The sequence below is a fragment of the Myotis nattereri genome (assembly GCF_964212035.1).
Source record: "Myotis nattereri genome assembly, chromosome: 3".
Taxonomy (NCBI): Eukaryota; Metazoa; Chordata; class Mammalia; order Chiroptera; family Vespertilionidae; genus Myotis; species Myotis nattereri.
The window spans coordinates 88,160,739-88,182,324 of NC_138077.1; the positions used below are offsets into that span (position 1 = coordinate 88,160,739).

Here is a 21,586-nt window from a genome sequence, read left to right on the forward strand (position 1 = left end):
TTCTGTTAATTGGCTTTTGGTACCCAGATCCCAAGAGGGGAGGGAACTCCCCCTTTAGATTGATCTGCAAGCTCTGCATCAGCTGGTACCACTGGAAATAGTGGGTAGAGTGGCACTCGTATAGTGGGATAATGAGTATTTGAGAAACCCTGATTATGACAGTAAAAACAAGAGCCAAGAGGGTGAGTTCAGCAAAAACAGGCATGGTGGAGCTCACCGAAGAACAATAAGGTAGAAAGTAGTCCTGACTATGTGGGGATGTGCAATCTTCTTCTGTAGATGGGGGGGTGGGGCGCTGCAAAAATGTTACCAGCTCAAAGGGTAAGGGGTAAGAAAGGTCAGAACCTACAAAATGCGGGCTCTAGGAACCAAATTTATTCAAAGCCAGAAGGAAAATGACAATGAGAGAGTAGGTGAGGAGAAATTAGAATTTCATATGCAAAGTAAATTCGTTTTTCAGGCTTTGGAAATGGTATCTCAGAAATCAGGGAGAAATGCTATCAACTTAATGAACCAGTTTTGATACATGGTAAAAAAAAGAAAAAAAAAAGAAAAACAACTATGGAAAACAGAAAGGACAGTGGAAGATCATGCCAACAGCTTTACTCTACATATGGTCCAGGTAGTCAAGGATCCACTTAAGAACCAGGCTGAAGTTAGAAAACTCAGAACTTGTTTGGAAAGACAACACTAAAGAGAGGACAGGAGAATGTAGCCCTACGGTGGCATAGAAGGAAGTAAAAAGGACAGTGTTGTATTTTTCCCTCACCAGTAAACTCTCAAAAGTCACTCAAGCCCTGAGGAATTCATTGAAACGAATTTATTACTATTATTAAAATATCAGTTTTTGGAGAGCTGAAGGGAAGTATTTAGATGGGCCAACTATAGGTTACATTTGGTTCTTAAAGACACAGGCTCTGGCCCTGCTTTCAAGAAGAACAGCTTCAGAAAATGGCCCAAGGTCATTTTTCAACTTAAATAAATAGGGAAATGAGAGGGAAAGATCATCTGCCTCACAGACACCTGGACTTGAAGGTAGGTAATAGTAGCACGAAAAGAAATACCAGTCTTTGGTATCATGATAGGGATGGAGAAATACACAGGGAAACATTTTCTAGAAATATCCATTCTAAAAGCATGGAGACCTTTGCTCAGAAAAAATGCTAGGAAGACTGTACTGTGCTCCTGAATCCCACAAGCAATAACAATAATAATAATAATAATAATAATAATAATAATAGTATTTTAGTATGCCAAGAAGTAGGAGCCAAATAGAAAGTACAATCTGAGTTTTTAAATACTCAAAATAACAAGCACTAAGGGAACACCCATCATCCTAGGTGAACGATTTAAAGGCTGTGAAGCTATAGCAAAGAAAAACAGGTGACACAGTAAAGTGCAGGATAAATGGGATATGAATGACAATAAGGATTTGAAGAAATGCAGAGGAAGATCATATGTGTCAAATATTTAAGAAGCAAAAGGAGCAGACTTGGTAATTAACTGAAGGCAGAGGACAAAATCAAGAACTCCCAAACACTGGAGGAGGAGAACCAGGAAAGGAAGTGGCTTAAAAGAGATGGTGATGATTTCTTTTGGGGATCTCTTTAATTTCACACACTACTGCATATTTTGATCTAACTCTTAGAAAAATATACCTAGAAAACCAAATTTGGGATACATCAAGATTTAGGTTAAAATTAAAATAATAAGAGTCTGAATAAGATCATGCAGATAGAGAATGTACAATTAGCATAATGGTAGCCCAAGGTGGAACCAACAGAACACTAACATTTAAGGAGTAAGTTAGAGGAAGGAAGGAAGGGAGAAGGGAGGGAGGGAGGGATGGGAGGGAAGAAGGAAGAAAAAGAAAACAAAAACCTGAAAGGAGAAAGAAAAAGAGGAATATGAGGAAAATTATGTCATGGGAGCCAAGAGAGTTTTAAGGAAGAAATTTTTACCAGATTCAAATGTAAAACATAGGCCCAAGAGATGATCATTAACAAATGGCTATTGGATTTGGTGATCTATCAGTAACTGATGATCTTAACAAAATCTCATTTCATGAGATGTAAGGCAAACTGCTGTAAAATGGGGAGCATCTGAGAAATAAAGAGGTGGAGATAGGAGCCATCACTATTCCTGCAAGAGGTTAAGACGAAGAGCAAAAAGAGGTAGGACAATGCTGCCTAAGAAATACTGGGTCAAGAGAGAATCAGGAAAAGGAGAGTTGTTTCCAGTTCTATCGTCATTAGATACTAAAGTTCTACCACTCACTCTGAGAGAACAGTCTGGCTCACAGACAAAAGGTAACATTACATGATAACTAACAAAAGTTGAGAATTCCAATTACTTAGCAAGAACAGCAAAATTAAACTGTGCCATAGGATTATTTATTAAAAAAAAATAACATTGATAATATTCAAAAAGATTAGGCCCTGGCTCTGCCACTTAGTAGTTGTGTAACTTTGGACAAATTACTTCATCCTTTGCCTCTCAATTTCCTCATCTTCAAAGTGGGGATAATAACAGTACTTACAGGTGTTGTGAGAATTATAAGATGCTGCATACAAAATGCTAACTTGGTGCTGGCTTAGTGTAGGACCTCAAATTTGTCAATATCTATCCTTATCTAATAATAGAGAAACATGGTAATTAACCATAACTTCGCTACCCTTCCCATTGGCTAATCAGCGAGATATGCAAATTAACTGCCAACCAAGATAGCGGCCGACAGCCAGGCAGCTAAAGCAAACAGGAGGCTTGCTTGCTCCAGTGAAGGAGGAAGCCAAGGTTCCCCACCTGCCGCTTCTGGGCTCTGAGCTTGTACTCTAAGAAACAATGTTGCAATTATAGAAGCTAAACAAACCCCAGAAACCTGCTTTCAGTCGTCAGAGCTGGAGCTGCAACAGTGTTTCAATTATAGAAGCCAAACAAACCCAGATACCTGCTTTCAGCAGGCGAGGTCTCAGAGCTGGAGCAGAGCCTCAGAGCTAAAGCCGACTCTCAGCTCCAGTGACAGCCACAGAAGGTAAATAAATCCCAGAATAAAAAAAGAAAAAGAAAAAAAGGAGAGGTTGGGAGCTTCAGTCACCCACCAGCCTGAAAACGACCCTCAGCCCCTCACCCAGACTGGCCAGGCACCCCAGTGGGGACCCCCACCATGAAGGGGGTGCAACCAGCTGCAAACAGCCATCATCCCCTCATCCAGGCTGGCCAGGCACCCGAGCGGGACCCCCACGCTGATCCGGGACACCATTCAGGGCAAACCAACCGGCCCCCACCCATGCACCAGGCCTCTATCCTATATAGTAAAAGGGTAATATGCAAACTGACCCTAACAGCAGAACCACTGGGAATGACTGGTCACTATGACACACACTAACTACCAGGGGCCAGACGTTCAATGCAGGCGCTGCCCTCTGGTGGTCAGTGTGCTCTCACAGGGGGGAGCTCTGCTCAGCCACAAGCCAAGCTGATGGCTTCCAGTACAGCAGTGGTGGTGGGAGCCTCTCCTGCCTCCTCAGCAGTGCTAAGGATGTCCGACTGCAGTTTAGGCCTGCTCCCTGCTGGCAAGTGGACATCCCCTGAGGGCTGCCAGGCTGCCAGAGGGATGTTTGATTGCCATCTTAGGCCCAATCCCCCGGGGAGCGGGCCTAAGCCAGCAGGTGGTCATCCCCTGTGAAGTCCCAGAATGCAAGAGGGCACAGGCCGGGCTGAGAGACCCCCCCTCCCCCTCGAGTGCACAAATTTTTGTGCACCGGGCCTCTAGTATATATATAAAAGCCTAAGCAACTGAATGATCGAATGACCAGTCAACCGGTCACTATGATGTGCACTGACCACCAGAGGGCAGATGCTCAACACAGGAACTGCCCCCGGTGGTCAGTGCGCTCCCACAGCGGGAGTGCTGCTCAGCTGACTGACAGGAGCCAGACACCAGGCTCACGGCTGCGGAGGGCTGTTGCAGCAGCACAAATCTCTCCCGCTTTTGCGGCAGCACTACTGAGCTGCAGCAACAGGTGCCGCAGGGCCGGAATGCTCGGGCTCCTCCCTGGCCACCTGCTGCTTTGCACACTACTACATCCCCCAAGGGGTCCCGGATTGCGAGAGGGCACAGGCCAGGCTAAGGGACTTCGCTGGTGCACAAATCCGTGCACTGGGCCTCTAGTTTAGTATAACAGACAAAAACTACATAGTGCATAAAGAACTCCACTTTTTAAGAGGATATTAAGTTGTGCATTTATGACAAGTCCTCATGGCATTCTGATTTACAGGTTCATAATTAGCTCCAATAAATAGGTCACCATTCATCTACTTAAGGAAAAACAACACACTGTAAACACTTTACCCTAATAAATTTGCATATATCTTATAAATCAGGAAAAGGAAAAACAAGGAATCAATTGTAATTTCAAATTCAAAAGAATCTTTCTCTTATATGGCACTGAGGTACAGGTCTCATTAATTTCTATAACAAAATATACAGTGCAGGGACTTGTTCATCTCTGTGTCAAGAATGAATTAAACATAACTCTGAATAGTAATAAGTGCTGTATGTTGTCTCCCTTTTTAATTTACATGTGCAGTAATCTTTAATGATATAGCATGCAACTCTTCCAGCCAATCCAAGGAGACAAAAAGATTCAATTATTTTCCAGATCTATAAGCAGTTACATACTTCCTTATATATCAGAATTTCATTACTGCTGAAACAGATAAAAAGACAGCAAATAGTAAAAGATCTTATGATCAGTAGTCAACAAGTCCAAAAATATGGGAGAAATGTATAAAAATACATTTCATAATATATAGCCTCATTACTGCTAAGAATACCATCACCTTTTAAACAAACAAAAAACCAACTATTTAATAAAAAAAGGAGTAAAGTCCTCAGTAAAGCTCTGCATCAAAATTATAAAAGTATAGTTCTAGAATTAAGATGTCATCAAGTGATTTGAATTGACATGATAATTTAAAAAAAAAACACCCCATCAAGTATGTAGTTTGGTAGTTATAGTAGATGCAGATGATGGGCAAATTTACATTCAGAAATTTCATATACAGATCTTTAAGTCAGTACCATAGTTTCTAGCAAAAATCTTTAAGACTTTCTCCCCCACCCCCAATAAGTCTAATTAGCAAAAAACATTATTTCTTGGATGAATTAACCCAACTGCAAGTGAGGATACACTTAAACACCCTCAGTGCACACACTCATTGTCTTTATTTTTATTCAGCACTATACTTCAAGCACAATAGTCATCAGATTGCTAAAAGCACCCGGAAGCACAGCCATGAGAATACAGAACTGACATTTGACAGATATTAAGCAATTAAAGCTAACAAGTTTGGCTTTTAATGTTAAATTTTTTTAAAAAAAATTAATTTTTAACACCACAGTAAGAAAGATGCAACCCCTTTCCTCTGCTTAGTAAAATTCTCACTATATAAAACTGAAACAAAGAAATAAACCTTTTTTTCCTACCCTGGAGTACTATATAATACCTGAACATCACAATAGTAGTACTGGAACACTGCAAAAATAAAGTGCCACGTTAAAGATTAAATAAATAACATTCTCAGGAGTAACACACATAAAACCCACTTCACATCATTGTATTGCATCCTAAGGCAACTTGGTAGTTACTCTGGTATTGTAAATGGTTAATAAAAAGTCTCAGTTAATTAAAAAATCTAGAAATTATATATATATATATATATATATATATATATATATATATATATATATATATATATATCTTTTCACCCACTTATGGTAAGTAAAAATTTATTATTAGGGGTAAGATGACATTACATGTTGAAGTGAAGGGTAGAGTGGCAGAGTAAAAATGATGTCTTTGTTATCCTCCCCAAAATAATTTTGCTTGGATTGGCATAGTCCATACCAAGAATGAAGGAGTTACCCAGGTCTGGGCTGAGCATCCTGTTTGTACCAATCACTGTCTAGCTGCTGCTGCTCCTTTTGTGGCAGAGTTAGACCCTTACAAAGAAGTGATTCTCTGGTTGAACCAGCGGCAACCTAGACTCAATATGCAATGAGAAACACATGAATGAATTTGATTCCTGGTGGCCGTTAATGAAAGTATCAAGACTATCCATAATCAGTGTGATATGAACATACATGACAAACACTGCTTATACACACCAATTTGCACATTCCTGTACATCCACTTTTCTTTCTCTTTGGATAACACTGAGCTAAACGTTTGAAACAATGAAAGTACCTTAAAATGTGAACTTCTATGTAGATAACAGACACCACATCTCTTACTTTAGGTAGCAGAAGATAAACACAAGGGAGAAAAATCCATTATGAAACTAAATCCAGGCACTTCCCTTGGGTTCCTTTTCTCTTTTCTGTTGCTGTCAGTCAAGAACTGTTTCACATCTGTACGGATGGGGTGTTCTTAGGACAAGACCAACCCAGACCCAAGTTCATCTTGGTAACTGGAGCCCGTTTACCGCCCCCCCCCCCACACACACACACACACCCCTTCCCCTTCCGCAGGTACAAGTTTCTGGTCTGCATGCCTAGAAGTAGTACAAATCCAAACTGGAGAAGGAGCCCAACGGACGAAACTAACGAGAAATTCATTAAATCACCAAGTCTAATGACACTCAGGAGCCAGCAGCATCCTGCCTCCTCCAAAGGCTCAGGATTCGGCTAAAGGAAAAAACAGGGCGGGGGGCGGTGTCACCAGGAGGAGGGAGCCAGGCTGCCCAGGGGTGAGACTGGGTGCGCGTCCGAGAGGAGGAGGAAGCAGAAAAGTGACGCACCAGGGCGGTCACCTGTGGGGCCACGGAGCCAGCCCCGCCCCCAGGGGCTGCCGCGAGCACCGCGGCCCGAAGCCCCCAAACCCGCCTGGGAAACACTGCGCCGGGCCCCCCCGGGCCGGCCGGAACTCACCATCCACGGTTTTCTTCTTGAAGAAGGACGCCATGGTCAGGCACCGCTCCCAGGCGGCCCGGTTCGGCCCGGCCCGGTGCGCGACCGGGAGAGAACAGGGGAAAGGACAGGCCCTGGGAGGGTTCGGGGAGGCGAGGCCGAAAGACCGCAGGGCCGGAGGAGAGGGCAGGGTCTCCAGGCAGGACCGCAGAGGGCGGTATCCGCGCAGCCTCCCGCCGCCGACTCGCCGGTGCTCAGGTGACTGCGAACTAAGACACTTTTTGAGAAGTCACTTCTGGGCGGCGCCTGCGCGCTGTCCGCCGCGCCTGCGCACTGAGGCGCCTGAAGCCGCCGCCGCTGCCCTCACCTCGGCTGCCGCCCGGTCCTCCCGCGTTCGGGGTCCGGGCGCCGCGACCCCGCGGGGGCTTGCGGAGGTAGCGGATCGTGGGGACCGCGGGCCGGCTCGGGGGCCTTCTTGTACGCGGGCCCCGTGCTGAGCGCCGGCAGAGAGGAGCCTTGCTCAGCCCCTGCCCCTTCGCCGGGAAGGAGGGGTCCCCGCCGTCCTGGGGCCCGCGTGGGTGGTCCGGAACCGGGGGATTTACGGTCGTCCCGCAGCTGTCCTGTCAACACCGCGCTAAGGGCAGGCCCGGCGGCCACGCTGCGGTGCGCCCCGCGGTGTCCGCCCCGGAGGGAGCGCGCGCTCCCTTCCGCCCCAGCTGCCCAGCCGCTCCCGCCGGGGCCGGGACGAAGCGCCAGCCGGCGGCCCTGGGCGCGGGGCTCGGACCCGGGTCGCCTCCGGTGATGCGGCTTCCAGGCTGGGCGAGGGCGGGGAGGAAGGAACTGGGGAGCAACTTTCTCAATGCAACACTTTCATGTTCTCAACTGGAAACATGAACAACAAAACACCGCCAACCCTATTTTAAAAAATATATCGTTTGCTCAAGAAAAATTCATGGCTATAATGTGAACCTATTAGAATGCCGTATAACGGTACATTGTTTTTGCTGTGGGGGGGGGGGGGGGAAAGGCACCCCCCCCCCATCATGTTAAAGTAATTTAAAGAATCCTTGTGTATATAAATATGGGAAATACAATCTTTGGATCAGGTCTTTCAGGTCATTGTTTTACTTCATTGTGTGTGTGTGTGTGTTGATGTGTACACATATTTCAGTTTAATGTATTATTTCACTATTTAGAATCTTATTTGCTTTGAACTTTCCCCTCCCAATGTATTTATTAGTGCTTTGAGCAACACTGCCTTCCACAGGATAAAAATAATAATGGCCTATATTTTTACGTAGATGTGTTTTCTGTTAGGAAAGACACTCCAATAATCGTGTCAATATTAGCAGTCACCTCTAGCTATCTGAATCGTGTCTCAAGGATTTTTAAGTATTTGTGGTATTCAGACTTCCCTTCCCAATCTCCCCTACCCGTGTCCCTGCCCCCCCCCCCCCCTTAGGTATGAAAGCCTTCAGGGTCACGGACAACCCTGCGGTTCCTACTAAAATTTACCTAAGAGTTTGCTCATAAAAACTTGCTCAGAATGACAATAATAGGCAAGGTGAACCTGCATTACTCCTCAGGTCATTCCAGATACGATGGGAAGGTGAAAAAGTGAGGAAACGGGGAAAACGCTGAGGGGACTTCATCTGGGCACCCAAGACCTGGTCTTTCCTGGAGTCAGCTCTGGCCGAAAGGCGGTTTCCCTGGCTGCCTGCGGTAATGGATGGCGCTGAGCTGTGCTTGGATGCTTGAGCAGCGATGAGCTGTGTGAGTGTGGTAATCAGACTCCTCCCTGCTGCAGTCACCCTGGTTTTATTGCTCCTACAGATTCCCCCCCACTGACCCAATTGTAACAGTTGGGAAAATGCCAACATACTTAACAGCAACCATATGGAAGACCCTCCAAAAGTGCACAGCAGGAGCTAAAGACAGGGCTTGTTCATTACAATAAAGATAAAATAGAAATATGTGGTGTGTAAACCCAGCTTGGTTCTCCCATAGTTGGAAATAGGCTGACATTTAAGCTGATCTGCCGGAGACTGTCGGCCAAACTCCAGTGCTGCATCTTTGATATGTACATCACTTCTTATGTGAAAGGCATGTACATTTAAATATAACTGAGATTTAAGACACCAAGAAGCCATAAACTACAAACAATATATTTTTTATTTGTTTAAAATCACCATTTGCCCATACAAACTCACTAAATCAACAAGATACATAATAAGCATAGTGGAAAGAGAAAACATTGTAATGTCACTCTTTTTAAATCTCATTAAGAAATAATTAACTAATATACTATGATCACATCATTATGATCCAACACTCTTCTTCCAAATGGCTCAGACAGTGGAAAATATTTATTGCATACCTAATGACACATACCATGCTATTCTGTGGACATAGCAGTGAAAACACAAATACAGTTTCTTCCCCCTTTTTTCTCTTACCCACCTTCCTAACAGGCTTTTCATCTTTTCTCATTTACTTGTACAATTCTTACACCAATTCCAAGGTGTTATTTTTATCTCCCCACACCAAATGATCTCAGACCCTAGTGGGGTGTTGTAGAATTCAAATCAATTCTGACACTATCTACCTGGAGATGGTTTCAGATTCCGCAGGTTAAAGGTAAAGTCCCAAAAGACCCCCGACTTCAGATGCCAATAGCAAGTCCAGGTTGTCACCTGACAGATCGGCTATAAATCCGAGGTTCCCGTCACCCCATCCTTGGTTTTCATTAATTTGTTAGGTCAGTTCACAGAACTCAGGAACCCACTTTACTCGCTAGATTACTGGCTTATTACGAAAGATATTAAAGGGTAAAAATCAACAGCCAGAAAAAGAGATACATAGGGCAAGGTCCTGAATGCAGAGTTTCTGTGTCCCTTGGAATTTGCAGCCCAGGCATGATGGCGCATGAAGCCTTCTGGTTCTCCTACCTGGAAGCTCCAGGAGCCCTGTTTTTTGGGTTTTCATTACATTGCACGAGTGATTAAATCATTAGCCAGTGGGGTCTTAACTGAATTGCAGTTGCTCTCCCTTCTCCAGCGGATGGGGAGATGCGACTGAGAATCCTAACCCTCTTATCATGTGATTGGTTCCCCAGGTGACCAGCCCCCATCCTTAGGTACTTTACAAAGTCCCCTGAGGTATGGTTGAAAGGGGTTTGTTATGAAGTCAAGGCACCCTTATAGCTCCCATAGCTTAAGAAATTCCAAGAATTTTAGGAGCTCTGCTAGAAATGGGGACAAAGACCAAATGTATATTTCTTATTGTAAATCACAATATTACACTTGTCCATCACAGAGAAGCAGGCTTTGGCTTAGTGTAAGAAAAAAAAAAAGGTTTAGTTATAAAATCACTAAATCACAGGGATGTGATGTACAACATGGGGACTATAGTCAATAATACTGTATTAACCCTGGATAGTGACAGATGATAATTAGACTTATTGTGGTGACCTTTTCACAATATATATAAATATTGAATCACTTTGTTGTATGCCTGAAACTCATATAATATTGTATGTCAATTAAAATAATAATATTATTAATATAATAATACTTTTGAAGAGAAAGAAAAAGCGCTTTTAAAACCAGAGCTATTCTTAAATGGGATGTGTGCTGCGTGAGATAGTGAGCTCCTTGTCAAGAAAGAGTTCAAGTAGGAGCAGGTTGTTGTAGACAGGATTCCTTTGATATCACTCGTTTGTGGGATATAATGAACAACATAAACTGATGAACAAAAATAGATCCAGAGATGTGGAAGCATCGAACAGACTGTACAGCCTCAGAGGGAAAGCAGGGGGGAGGTAAGAGATCAACCAAAGGACGTGTATGCATGCATATAAGCATAACCAATGGACACAGACAGTAGGAGGGTGAGGGCATTTGCTGGGGGGAGGGAGTGGGCCAGGAGAGGTCAATGGGGGAAAAATGAGACATATGTAATACCTTGAACAATAAAGATTGTTTTTAAAAAAAGAGTCAAAGGCTTGATTGGAAGGTTTCTAAGGTTCCTTTAAAGTCTGGAATTTTATTATGATTATATATATAGCTCAGGCCAAATACCTTGGTGTATAGCCTTTCACACCCTACAGATAATACTATCAAATCATGTTGGCTTCATCTTTAAAGATATGATAAAGCCAAAAAGATATAGCATTTCACCATTTTGAATTGTCCTGATTTAGTAACTATCTCTCATCTGGATCATTCTTTCTCGCCTCTCATGCTTCCATTCTTTCCCCACTCCACTCTGGTGAGGAGAGCAACCCTGTTAAATGTGAACCAGATCATGTTATTCTGTTTCTCAAAAAAAAAAAAACCAACATATTGTCTATACTTATGTCTGGACCACACACACCTGTGTGCACACTCATACACACACACATCTGTTCTCCAGATTAAACTTCTGTTGTTCATCAATTAAATGTCCAAATTTTTACCATCCAGGTTGCTCACCTAATTATGTCCCTTCATTATGTGTCTCAGGTGGAACATAACTGTTTAGATTTTATCACAGAAGTATGCCTTCTATTACCTTCCTTGTTCTGTACACTATTTCTGACAGCACTCTCTTTGATTGTATTATCATATTCTTTGAATCATCTAAATGTTTAGTCAAGTAAAATTTTTACACTTTTAAAAAATATATAAATTCCTACTCAGTCTTCCCCTTTCTGTAGTTGATTGATAGACAATTTTAACTCAAACACAGAACTTGTCATGCATCACTAGAGACATCCATTCGTTTTTGTATTGATTAATTTATAAGCACTTTTTTTTGGTTAATCCTCATCAAAGGATATTGTTTCCATTGATTTTTAGAGAGAGTGGAAGAGTGGGAAAAGGGTGGGAGAGAGGGAGAGAGTGAAAGAGAGAGAGAGAAAGAGAGAGAGAGAAAGAGAGAGAGAGAGAGAGAGAGAGAGAGAGAGAGAGAGAGAGAGAAACGTCAGTGTGAAAGAGACACATTGATTAATTGCCTCCTGCATGTGCCCCAACCTGGATGGGAACAAACCTGCAACTCAGATACATGCATACATTCCCTTGACAAGAATTGAACCTTTGACCCTTGCTTGTGCAGGCCAGGGCTCTAACCATTGAGCAACACCGACTAGGGCAAATTATAAGCACACTTGAGACATTGTAGCTATCTATGGATTCATTCATACTGAATCATCAAGGACAGCAAAATGTGTGGACTGTCTAAGGTGCTACTTCCAACATTCACTCACAGTGGAATACAAGGTTTGACTTCAGGAAACCATAAGCTAGAGAAAGATCTCCTGTTGTGCCTTTCCTCCCTGGCTCCCAACTCTTCTGAGTGCCCTACATCTACACTTCTTCATACTTCCAACTTCTCCAAATCCAGAGCAGAGAGGCAGCGCTTACTCTACCTGACTCAAGTATAACACTCAAATGAGATGATCTCAAACTCCTGGACAATTTTTGTACATTTCAAGCTAAATCATGTATGCAACATTTCCCCATGTTTCAGCATGCTCAGCATGTTTTAGTGTTAAAATTTAGATTTTTTACTACAGTTTCTGCATTCATGCTCCAGAAATTCACCTCATGTCTCTCTTTGTCAAATCTTGCTTTTAAAGATATAGCCATAAAGCATGAATCAGACTAGTCAGACATTTAGTCAATGAAAAAACTAAATGAGTACCCTAAATGTGTGTGGCTGCACATCATTGGTTTTATAGTCTAAAAGAGTTCATGTGTTATTTGGAATATGTAACAATATGATCCTTTTTGAAAAATAAACTAAACTTTGCCCTGAATTCCTCACAGTGTTAATAGTAGTTGCACATGAGTAAATCAAGACAGAGCTTGTGCCCTCTGGCGCAACAGAACATATGTATATATTCGCTTTTCATTCCAATAAGGGCTCTAGAGTGCAGAACTACTAGCATACAAAATAAAAATAAACCTCAATACATGGGTAATGGATTTGGTTCTTCAATAAAAGCAACCTTAATAGCTATCTTATTTCTATTTCAAATGAATAAGAATAAAGATATGCCCTGCATGTTAGATTTTGGTAAATTACTAAGTATGAATAATTTACTAAAACAATGGCATTGCATTTTCTATAGAAAAAAAGTGGCCCTTTTATAATGATATCTATTTCGAGCTGCATTTAATTGGCCTTTTTCCCATTGCTTTATTAAGTCATGTAACAAATACTTACAGAGCACTTCCTATATGAAATATGTGATTCTAATTAGTAATTTCTGTGGGAGCAAAAATAAGCTAAAGAAGTTAAAGTCAGGTAAAGTCATTAGAGGTATATAAAAATGAAGTAACAAGGCACACTATATGGCTGTAAAACTTGGGATTACTAATAAAATTGCGTAAGTCATTGACTTTATGACTATAAACCTGATGCTTTTAGATAGTTGGACTGACCCCAATATATAGCATTTAGAAAAAATTCTCACTTTAAAAATGTCTACTCTTCAACTTGTTTCTCTTATGTGAAAGGAAGTGATTCAGAAGCTTAAGATGCCTAAGAATGGATGAAAAATATAAACAATCTTGAAAATAATTTTATATATTTTTGATGCAAAAATATACAAATCTCCAAAATGTATAAATCTGAACTGATTGATAAACTTAATAGTAATGATAAATAATATCTGAATGTATATATTATTCAGACTCTGGGAGAATATTGTATTATTTTCACAATTTAATATTAGAATTGCTTACCTTCAATCTTTTGATTTCTCCTTGATTTGTGGGAATTATAATTTAGGCTACAAACCATCATTTCAAAACAATAAAAAGATTAAAATTTTACTATTACCTTTATATTATAAATAAAGACCTGTGCATTCAGTTTGCTGAAATTTTGTTGATACTGTGTATTTAGGCCAGTTTTGGGGGGGTAACATTTACAAAGTTTTTATGACAATACCATCAATAATCACGTTTAGTGATTGCCTATTCTATACATGGTGTAAAGAGATATAAAGGTGAATTAAGGTAGGATCTGTGCCTATTAAGAATACTCTATTTTGGATGATGATGACTAGCTCACAAGCAAAGTAACTTCTATTACAGGCTTAAATTTGTCATGCACAATAGCAGGTTGATTTGTTATGTCAGAAGAGACTTTATAGGTTAAAACGGTTTTTCTGACAACAGCTGCTACCATTGGAGATGTGGAGGGCACAATTCTGAGGTTCGTTGGCATAGGATACTGAATTGTAAGGGAGCCTGTTCAGAAGTTGTTTTCTCCTGATCTCTTCCTTGGAAGTCTGTCCTTGCTTTTACTACCAGAAGGATGCGGTGTGAGTGTCCTAATGCTGCCATAACCAGGGATCATAAACTTGGTGACTTAAAACAACTCAAATGTATTATTAAAAGCTATGGAGGCCAGAAATCCAAAATGGGTCTCACTGGATTAAAATTTAACTATCATCAGGGCTGTATTCCTCCTGGAAGCTCAGAGGGCAAATCTGCTTTGTGCCTTTCCAGGTTTTAGAGGCTGCCTGGGGTCTTTGGCTCCTTGCTCTTCCTCCATTTTCAAAGCCAGCAATGTGGCATCCTCAAATCTGTCTTTGACTCCCACGCTTCTGCCCTTCCTCCACATTTAAAGTCACTGCTACACTGGGCCCGCCTCATCTTAAAGTCAGCTGATGAGCAGCCTTTATTTCATCTGCAATCTTAACTCCCCTTTGCCATGTTCCACAGGTCCCAGGCATTAGAATGTGGACATCTTTGGGAGATAGCATTCTGCTTACCTCAGGGGAGACTTTTAAAACAAGGTATCATTGGTTCTACAAAATATTGGCTTATTCCATTTGTGGATTGTTTTCCCAATGGCACCTAACACCTCCCATATGTTACAAAAAGCACTGTTGATCTTACTGATATGAATATGCTATTCTTTGCTACTGTTGGGCATCATGGTTACCTGTGTTCAAAATGCTAACCTATCCAGCCTTCATTTGGCAAGAGTCTTCTTGATGTTTTTTCACATCAGCACTAACAGATTTCTAGAAAAGAAAGTAAAATATACATGGACAAATCCTGACATGAAATTTTTCATTGAAATAGACTTGGTTTAATACTTTGTTTCAAATTCAGTCCTATCAACATAGTGCATTAGTATTTAATAAAAAAATTTAATTGATATTTAATTTTTGACTCAAGCTTCATTCAAAGAATTAACCATCAACATATTTAATTTTTTAAATAACTGACTGCCTTTTTCTTTTATCCGCTACATATATCTGACACATAGGGCCCAATAAATATTTGTTATATTAAGTCAACAATATTCAATTAACATTTACCTTAGAATTTAAATACATTTCAAACATACATATTTGAAAACTATCACTCAATTTTATTATAAGGACAAACTATTCAGAGCTAGATTACAGTGCTTGATAATTTTATTGTCATTCATTTCTACATTTGCTCATTCACTTATGCTACAATCTAGAGGTGAAAGAGATCTGAGAGGTTATCTATTATAAACTCTTCATTTTACAAATAGACATATCAGAACCCATGACAAAGTGTTACTGAACCTCACTGTTGGTCCCTGGAAGTTCTACAATGAGGAACCTAAATGACCCAACTCTCAAACCAATACTTGACCTGTCCTATAGATCTGCCTTAATAAAAACAAACAAAAATGCACACAAAAACACAGAATAAAGAAGTGGAGAGTAGATCTGAAAGGTACTCTTTGAGAAATCTGCAGTCATGGCTGATACATTTAAATATTTGACTTATGATGAAATGACAAGATATTCCCACCACCTTCATTGGCCAGGATATAATTATGTTTATAGTTTATAGAGGCTGGTTGTAAAATATGAGAGGGAAAATCTTTGGATAAGCTTCTCATTCTCTTAGGTACATTTGAGCTAGGAAATGTTTCCTTTCAGCAAATTATTTCTGCAATTTAATATGGAGATTCAGTTGAGAACCCATTAATATTTTTATAAAGATATTCTGATTTTAATAAAGAAAAATATATTATTTTAGGTTAGAAGCATGAATGGGCAGATATAGAATCAGTACCTGAAAGGAATGATGCAAAAATGGAATTGAGATGTTTTTGAACTTTTTATTATTTTTTAATTGATTTATGGAGAGAAAAAAGAGAGGAAGGGAGAGAAAGAGAGAGAGGGTAAGAGACTGAAAGAGAGAGAGAGAGAAACATCAGTGTTAGAGAAAAACATCCCCACAGGCATCTTGATAGGTAATTGAATGCTCCAGCCTACTGAGCCACACTGGCCCTATCTACAGTCTGCTAAGGAAATTAGGAAGCTGTGATATTTACAGAACTGTGACAGCAGTTCCCATGAACAAGTCAGGATGCACACAAGCATCTAGATCATCACTCAATTTCTAAGCCATCAGAAACAGTTCTTTTAAAAAAAAATTTTAATTGCTTTTAGAGAGGAAGGGAGAGGGAGAAAGAGATAGAAACATTAATAATGAGAGAGAATCATTGATCAGCTGCCTCCTGCATGCCCTCCACTGGGGTCATCGAGCCAGCAACCTGGCATGTGCCCTGACCTCCTGGTTCATAGGTCGAAGCTCAACCATTGAGCCACAATGGCTGGGCTCAGAAACAGTTCTTAATTCTCATAGTCACCTCAAGCCCAGCCTAAGGTTATCCTGATTTGGGTTGGTTGGGTATAGATTGAGAGAAAGTACTAGTATTTCTGTGGGATACATTCCGCATTGCAGAAGCAAAAAGCATAACAATGTAAAGGGCAAATGTTTTAACTCAATTAACATTACAGAGATGCCATATCTTAAAGGACATGTATTAAATTGAAGAATAAATTACAAGAGGTTTTATGACAAAAGATTGCCTAGTGACAAGGAAGACTTTTAAAAATATAATCAGAAGTGTTGGTCAGATAAATAAAATGAATATACATATAAATTGTGGTTAATCTTAGTTATTTTAGCGATAACTGACATTGCCAGGGAGGGCTTTCTTTTTGTACATTATGCCCATTACCCATTACATAGTAAAGCAGATCAAAGAGCAGGGTTGTGTTACCAAGGGAGGTTGGGGACTCTCTCCTTGGGGGTCATAAATACAGTTTTCCATCTGCTGGAAACTGTTTAGGTAAAACATGCCTGAAGTAAGGGGCTGGATCAGATGATCTCTGGGGGTCTCTTCCAGCCTTTTGAGTCTTTGAGAGACATTTCTAATCAGCATGTTAATGAGTGCTTTAAATTTGTATTCTGGTTTCCTTGAAGATAATTACCAGAAACACTAAGTGGAGAATAGCATTTCTAAATGCCTGTTTAAAAGAAGAAAAAGAAGGAAGAAGGAGAAGGAAAAAAAGCAAAGGATTCTGTTGAAAAAAAGAAAAATAGAGGCAATAAAATTGACCCACTTGATATCAGAGAAGGCAATTACCTGAGAAGGTAGCATGGTTCGATGGTCTCGGCAATGTCTGAGAAAGTCCGAGGCCATGGCCTTCTCCCTGTCCTTGCGATGTCTTGCTGTGTGACCCAGGGCAAGTCACTTGACCTGCGTTTCTGCATCTGAAAACACAGGAGCCCAGGAGTTGTGCTTGATTACCTGGCGGATAGCAAGCTATGGGAATTAAATGAAGAATGGAATTTCATTTTTGGCTTCCTCACTGCTGCCTGATGACAGATGGGAATCATATGAATTGGGTGAGCCACTGTGCTTCATTGACTTACAGAAAAAAGGTCTGAATAACATGGATGGTAAACTAAACTTTGAAAACCCTTTCAGAAATTTTAACTTGAATAGTAAAGTTAAAACTAATTTTAACTTTAATAGATTATGTAGATATTAAGTATAATCAACATTTATTTTGACTTCTGCATTATAGAAAATCAATTGTGATTTTCCTCCATATTCAATTAATCTAGTTACTCCAAAATTACCCCCGAAGAAAAGGAATAGGAAAAATACAGACTAGGTTAGGGGGATATCTTTCCTCCCTTACCTAGACTTAGAAGGAGAAAAACCTTTTTTTAAAAATATTGATGGATAGCTGCTTTATAAATAATATAAAACGTTTATCAGTTCACATTATTTTTCTCTCTCTGTCCTTCCTTTCTTTACCAGTAGTAAAATAAGGTTAGTGTGACTTTTTATATTTCTTGACATAAATGTGATTTGTCCTAAGCTGGCAGGTTTCCAAACCTGGTGCATGCTTAGCTTCATGCTATTTTCAACAACACTTTTTTTTTTTTCACCAGAGAGCAGTACTTGCTTTAATAAACATGCCCTAAGTAAGAAATCAAATGAGGAAGAAATGAAAGTTATGCATAACACAGAATGTAATGTTTTCCAAAATCAGCTAAAATTTATGTTTCTGATGCAATCTTCAAAGAAGGCAAATAACTAATTGTAAAAATATATAAGATGATATGAGAATGAATTGACATTATGTTTATGACCAAACTTAGAAAACTGGAACTTCTATACCAGGTAAGATCTCTGATTACTACTGCTAACATTATCTCTATTTTAACATACTACATTTTTGCATTAAAGTGAAAGAGCCAAACACATTCTGAAAAAGCTGGCATCTTGATTAGAGATTGCGATTATATGCAGCCTTTTGTTCAGAAACATTAAAGAGAGGGCAGGCATATCACAGGAAATACTGCTGTACACGAGGTTTGGGGAATCATAAATTCTGGTTCCGACTCAGCTATTCAGCTTTCAGATGGCATTATACCTTAGTCCCACCATCTGTACAGTATGAATAATCTTATTTCACTAACTCACAGGTGTGTTGTAAAGAAAAGACAAAAAAAGTAATTCTGAACATACAACCATGCTCAGAGTCCAGACTGTAAGGAAAACAAATGGTTAAGAGATACAAAGCAAATGGGTTGAACTTTCCAATAACACTCTATCACACTTAACCTGATTTAAAAAAAACACACAGCAATACACATTTTCTAACAATGTTTACCTACCAAAATTTTCATATAACTTAATTTCATTCACAAAAAATGCATGATTTGGACTTAGAATTTTGCTTCAAAGTCTATGAGGGATAACAAAGGAGAAAGCACACCTTGACGCTAGATGTTTTGTATCTCTTTCTTGAGGGGATTAGCTAATGGTAGACTCTCACTATAAACCTGCTTAGTTTCTCATTTTAAATCACACCTTTAATTGAAGGATTGAAAAATAGACTATGTCTGAAGAGCAGGGACTGGGACAATTGTTAGGAGGCAAAGGAATGCCTTTTTGTTCCAGGTATTGACATCTATTAAATGAAACAAGTAAATGGCCTTCTAAATTTTAATCCTAGTCCTAGCTGGTTTTGCTCAGTGGATAGAGCACCAACCTGCAGACTGAGGGTTCCCCGGTTGGATTCTAACCAAGGGTAAGTACCTGAGTTGCAGGCTTGCCCTGGTCCTGGCCGTGTGGGTGGCAACCAATCCTTGTGTGTCTCTCACATTGATGACTCTCTCTGTCTCTCCCTTTCCCTCCCACTTCCTCTAAAAATCAATGGAAAAATATCGTCGAGTGAGGATTTACAAAAATTAAATTTGAATTCCAAGGATACCAAATCTTTATACCCAATTTGGTCAGATGTCTACCCCTGCATATTCAGGTACATTCAGAATAGAGAGGTTAGAGTGCCCATGTGGTCACTAAACTCCCATTTTTGCTTAATAACAGACTATCACCAGATATAAGAAAAATCATGTGATCCAAGAAAGCACGCCAGGTGGTGACTTCTAAAAGCATGTTACTAAATTTTAGTAATCCTTTGGTATATGAGAGAAAGATAACACTTGCACTTTCTTCTCTTCATGCTTAAGAGAACATTTCCTACCATCTATTGCCCAGTAAACACCTTTGTGTCTTAACTCCTTTACTCTCCTAGAAAAAAAAAAAAAAACACCCAAGTTTGGAAATGCAGAGTTGGAAGTTGTGTTTTCAAATTTCTTTCTTTATGTGACTTTCTGGTAGCATTTTGCTTTCAACATAGCAGTTTCTCTTACCAACTTTCCTGAGCTTCTTCCTTTTATGAAATTTGAGCTTCTTACAAGAAAAATGAAATAAAAAATGCTAATTAAGTTAAGAACTCTGGTTCAATGTAAGGAAAGTCAGGAGGAAAGAGAATTTCAAGGATGGATAGTAGTCAAAATTGTTAAAATCATGCACAGTGGATGAATTGTAAAGGGGAGAAAGGCCATTTTATTTTGTGATGATCATTAGTGACCTTCAGAAATGCAGTTTCATTAGTGTAGAAGCAGGAGGTCAAAATACTTTGAAGAGCAAGTGATGGCAAGGAAGGAAGTGAAGTCAGCAAGTATAAAATACACTTTAAAATTCTGAGTTAAATAAAAAGGAGTAGATTATTGCCAAGACATTTGAAATACAACCTCTAGGAAAACTCTTTAATTTCTGGACCCAAACATGCTTATAGAAGAAGGTGAGAAATGTGTTTATGTTTTGTCCAGGACCTCCTGTATTTCATGCCCTATCAGCCTTGAATGGGTGCCCACAAGCACCTTTACCTTTTTAATCACTCATCGCTTTTCTCTTTTTTTTTTATCCTTATTCTCACCTTCAAGGGATCAAGGTCAATAGCGTATCTTGCAGTCAACAACTAATATTGTTTTGGGGTTTCATTCTGTCCTCGGTTTAGAATAGATTAGAGCATCTGGATTCTTTTGACAGCAACATCTAAAAAGCAAACATTTCTCTATAACTTTATAATGTAGACCACCTTAAAGGAAGGACATGTTAAAGGGAACAGAAAACACCTTCCCATGAATATACGTGTAACAACATGAGAGCTCCCAGTGGAGATGTAGAGATGAAAGACAGTGGCCCACTATTTATCAAACCGATTTGAAGACTACCTACATCACCTGGAGTACTTATCTCTGTCACAGATTTGTCAGGCATAGAGCAAAAGAGAGTTCATCTTTGGAAAGGAAAAGGGATGTCTTTGCCTCTGAGTTTAAACAAAGGGGAAGGAGCTGGATGAGCTTTATGGAAAAGTGGACAAGTGCTCACATAAATAGCTTACTTATCACACCCCCCATTTCCCTAAGTAATGTAGAAAGTGGGGTTATGTACTGAGCAAGAAGTAAATGATTGGAATTGTGAGTGGAGAAAACATAAAGACGTTTTGGAATGGTAACTGTGCTGAATTCCTTAGGAATCAACCATGCTTTGTTGCTTATAAGGCACCCCCCCCCCCACCCTTCAACATTATAACAGCTCATGGCAACTTAAAATCAATGCTGGCTCAGTCTTGATGTAACTTCTATTTTCGCTACATATGGGAACTTGCTTATGGCAATTCATATTTTCACTTAAATTGAGTTATGTGCATTGTTGCAAATGTCATAAAAAGATTTCTCTATGATTCAACATTGAAATAATAGGTTATTTTGCACTCTGAGAAACATGGAAACAAGAGCAGTGGAGCATGAATTTGATATTGATGAACCCAGTATTCATCAGAGGGGGATGAACACGATTCTGTAATTTCTTGCAGAAAAAACAACCAAAAGCTTTCATGAGATCCAATAATATAAGCTATGCAAATATTTATTACTGAGATGTTTGTAGCATAGGATTATCTTTAAGGTATTTGACATCCTTTGGTCAGAAAATTTCAGTGAATTGAACAGAAATCCTTCACTTCCAGCA

The 21,586-nt window shown here is 40.0% G+C and overlaps 1 protein-coding gene across 2 annotated transcripts in view; it reads right to left on the reverse strand.

The window, feature by feature from the left end:
* CHMP2B (charged multivesicular body protein 2B) overlaps window positions 1–7,624 on the reverse strand; it is a 39,111-nt gene extending 31,487 nt beyond the window's left edge. The window contains exon 1 of one of the 2 annotated variants that reach the window (XM_081087582.1): window positions 6,932–7,624. In XM_081087582.1, the coding sequence (XP_080943708.1) occupies window positions 6,932–6,965 (34 nt within the window). In that variant the 5' untranslated portion in view covers window positions 6,966–7,624. The remainder of the gene's footprint in view (window positions 1–6,931) is intronic. The other variant, XM_081087583.1, reaches the window with a different exon arrangement.
* Between the last annotated feature and the right edge of the window lie 13,962 nt (window positions 7,625–21,586).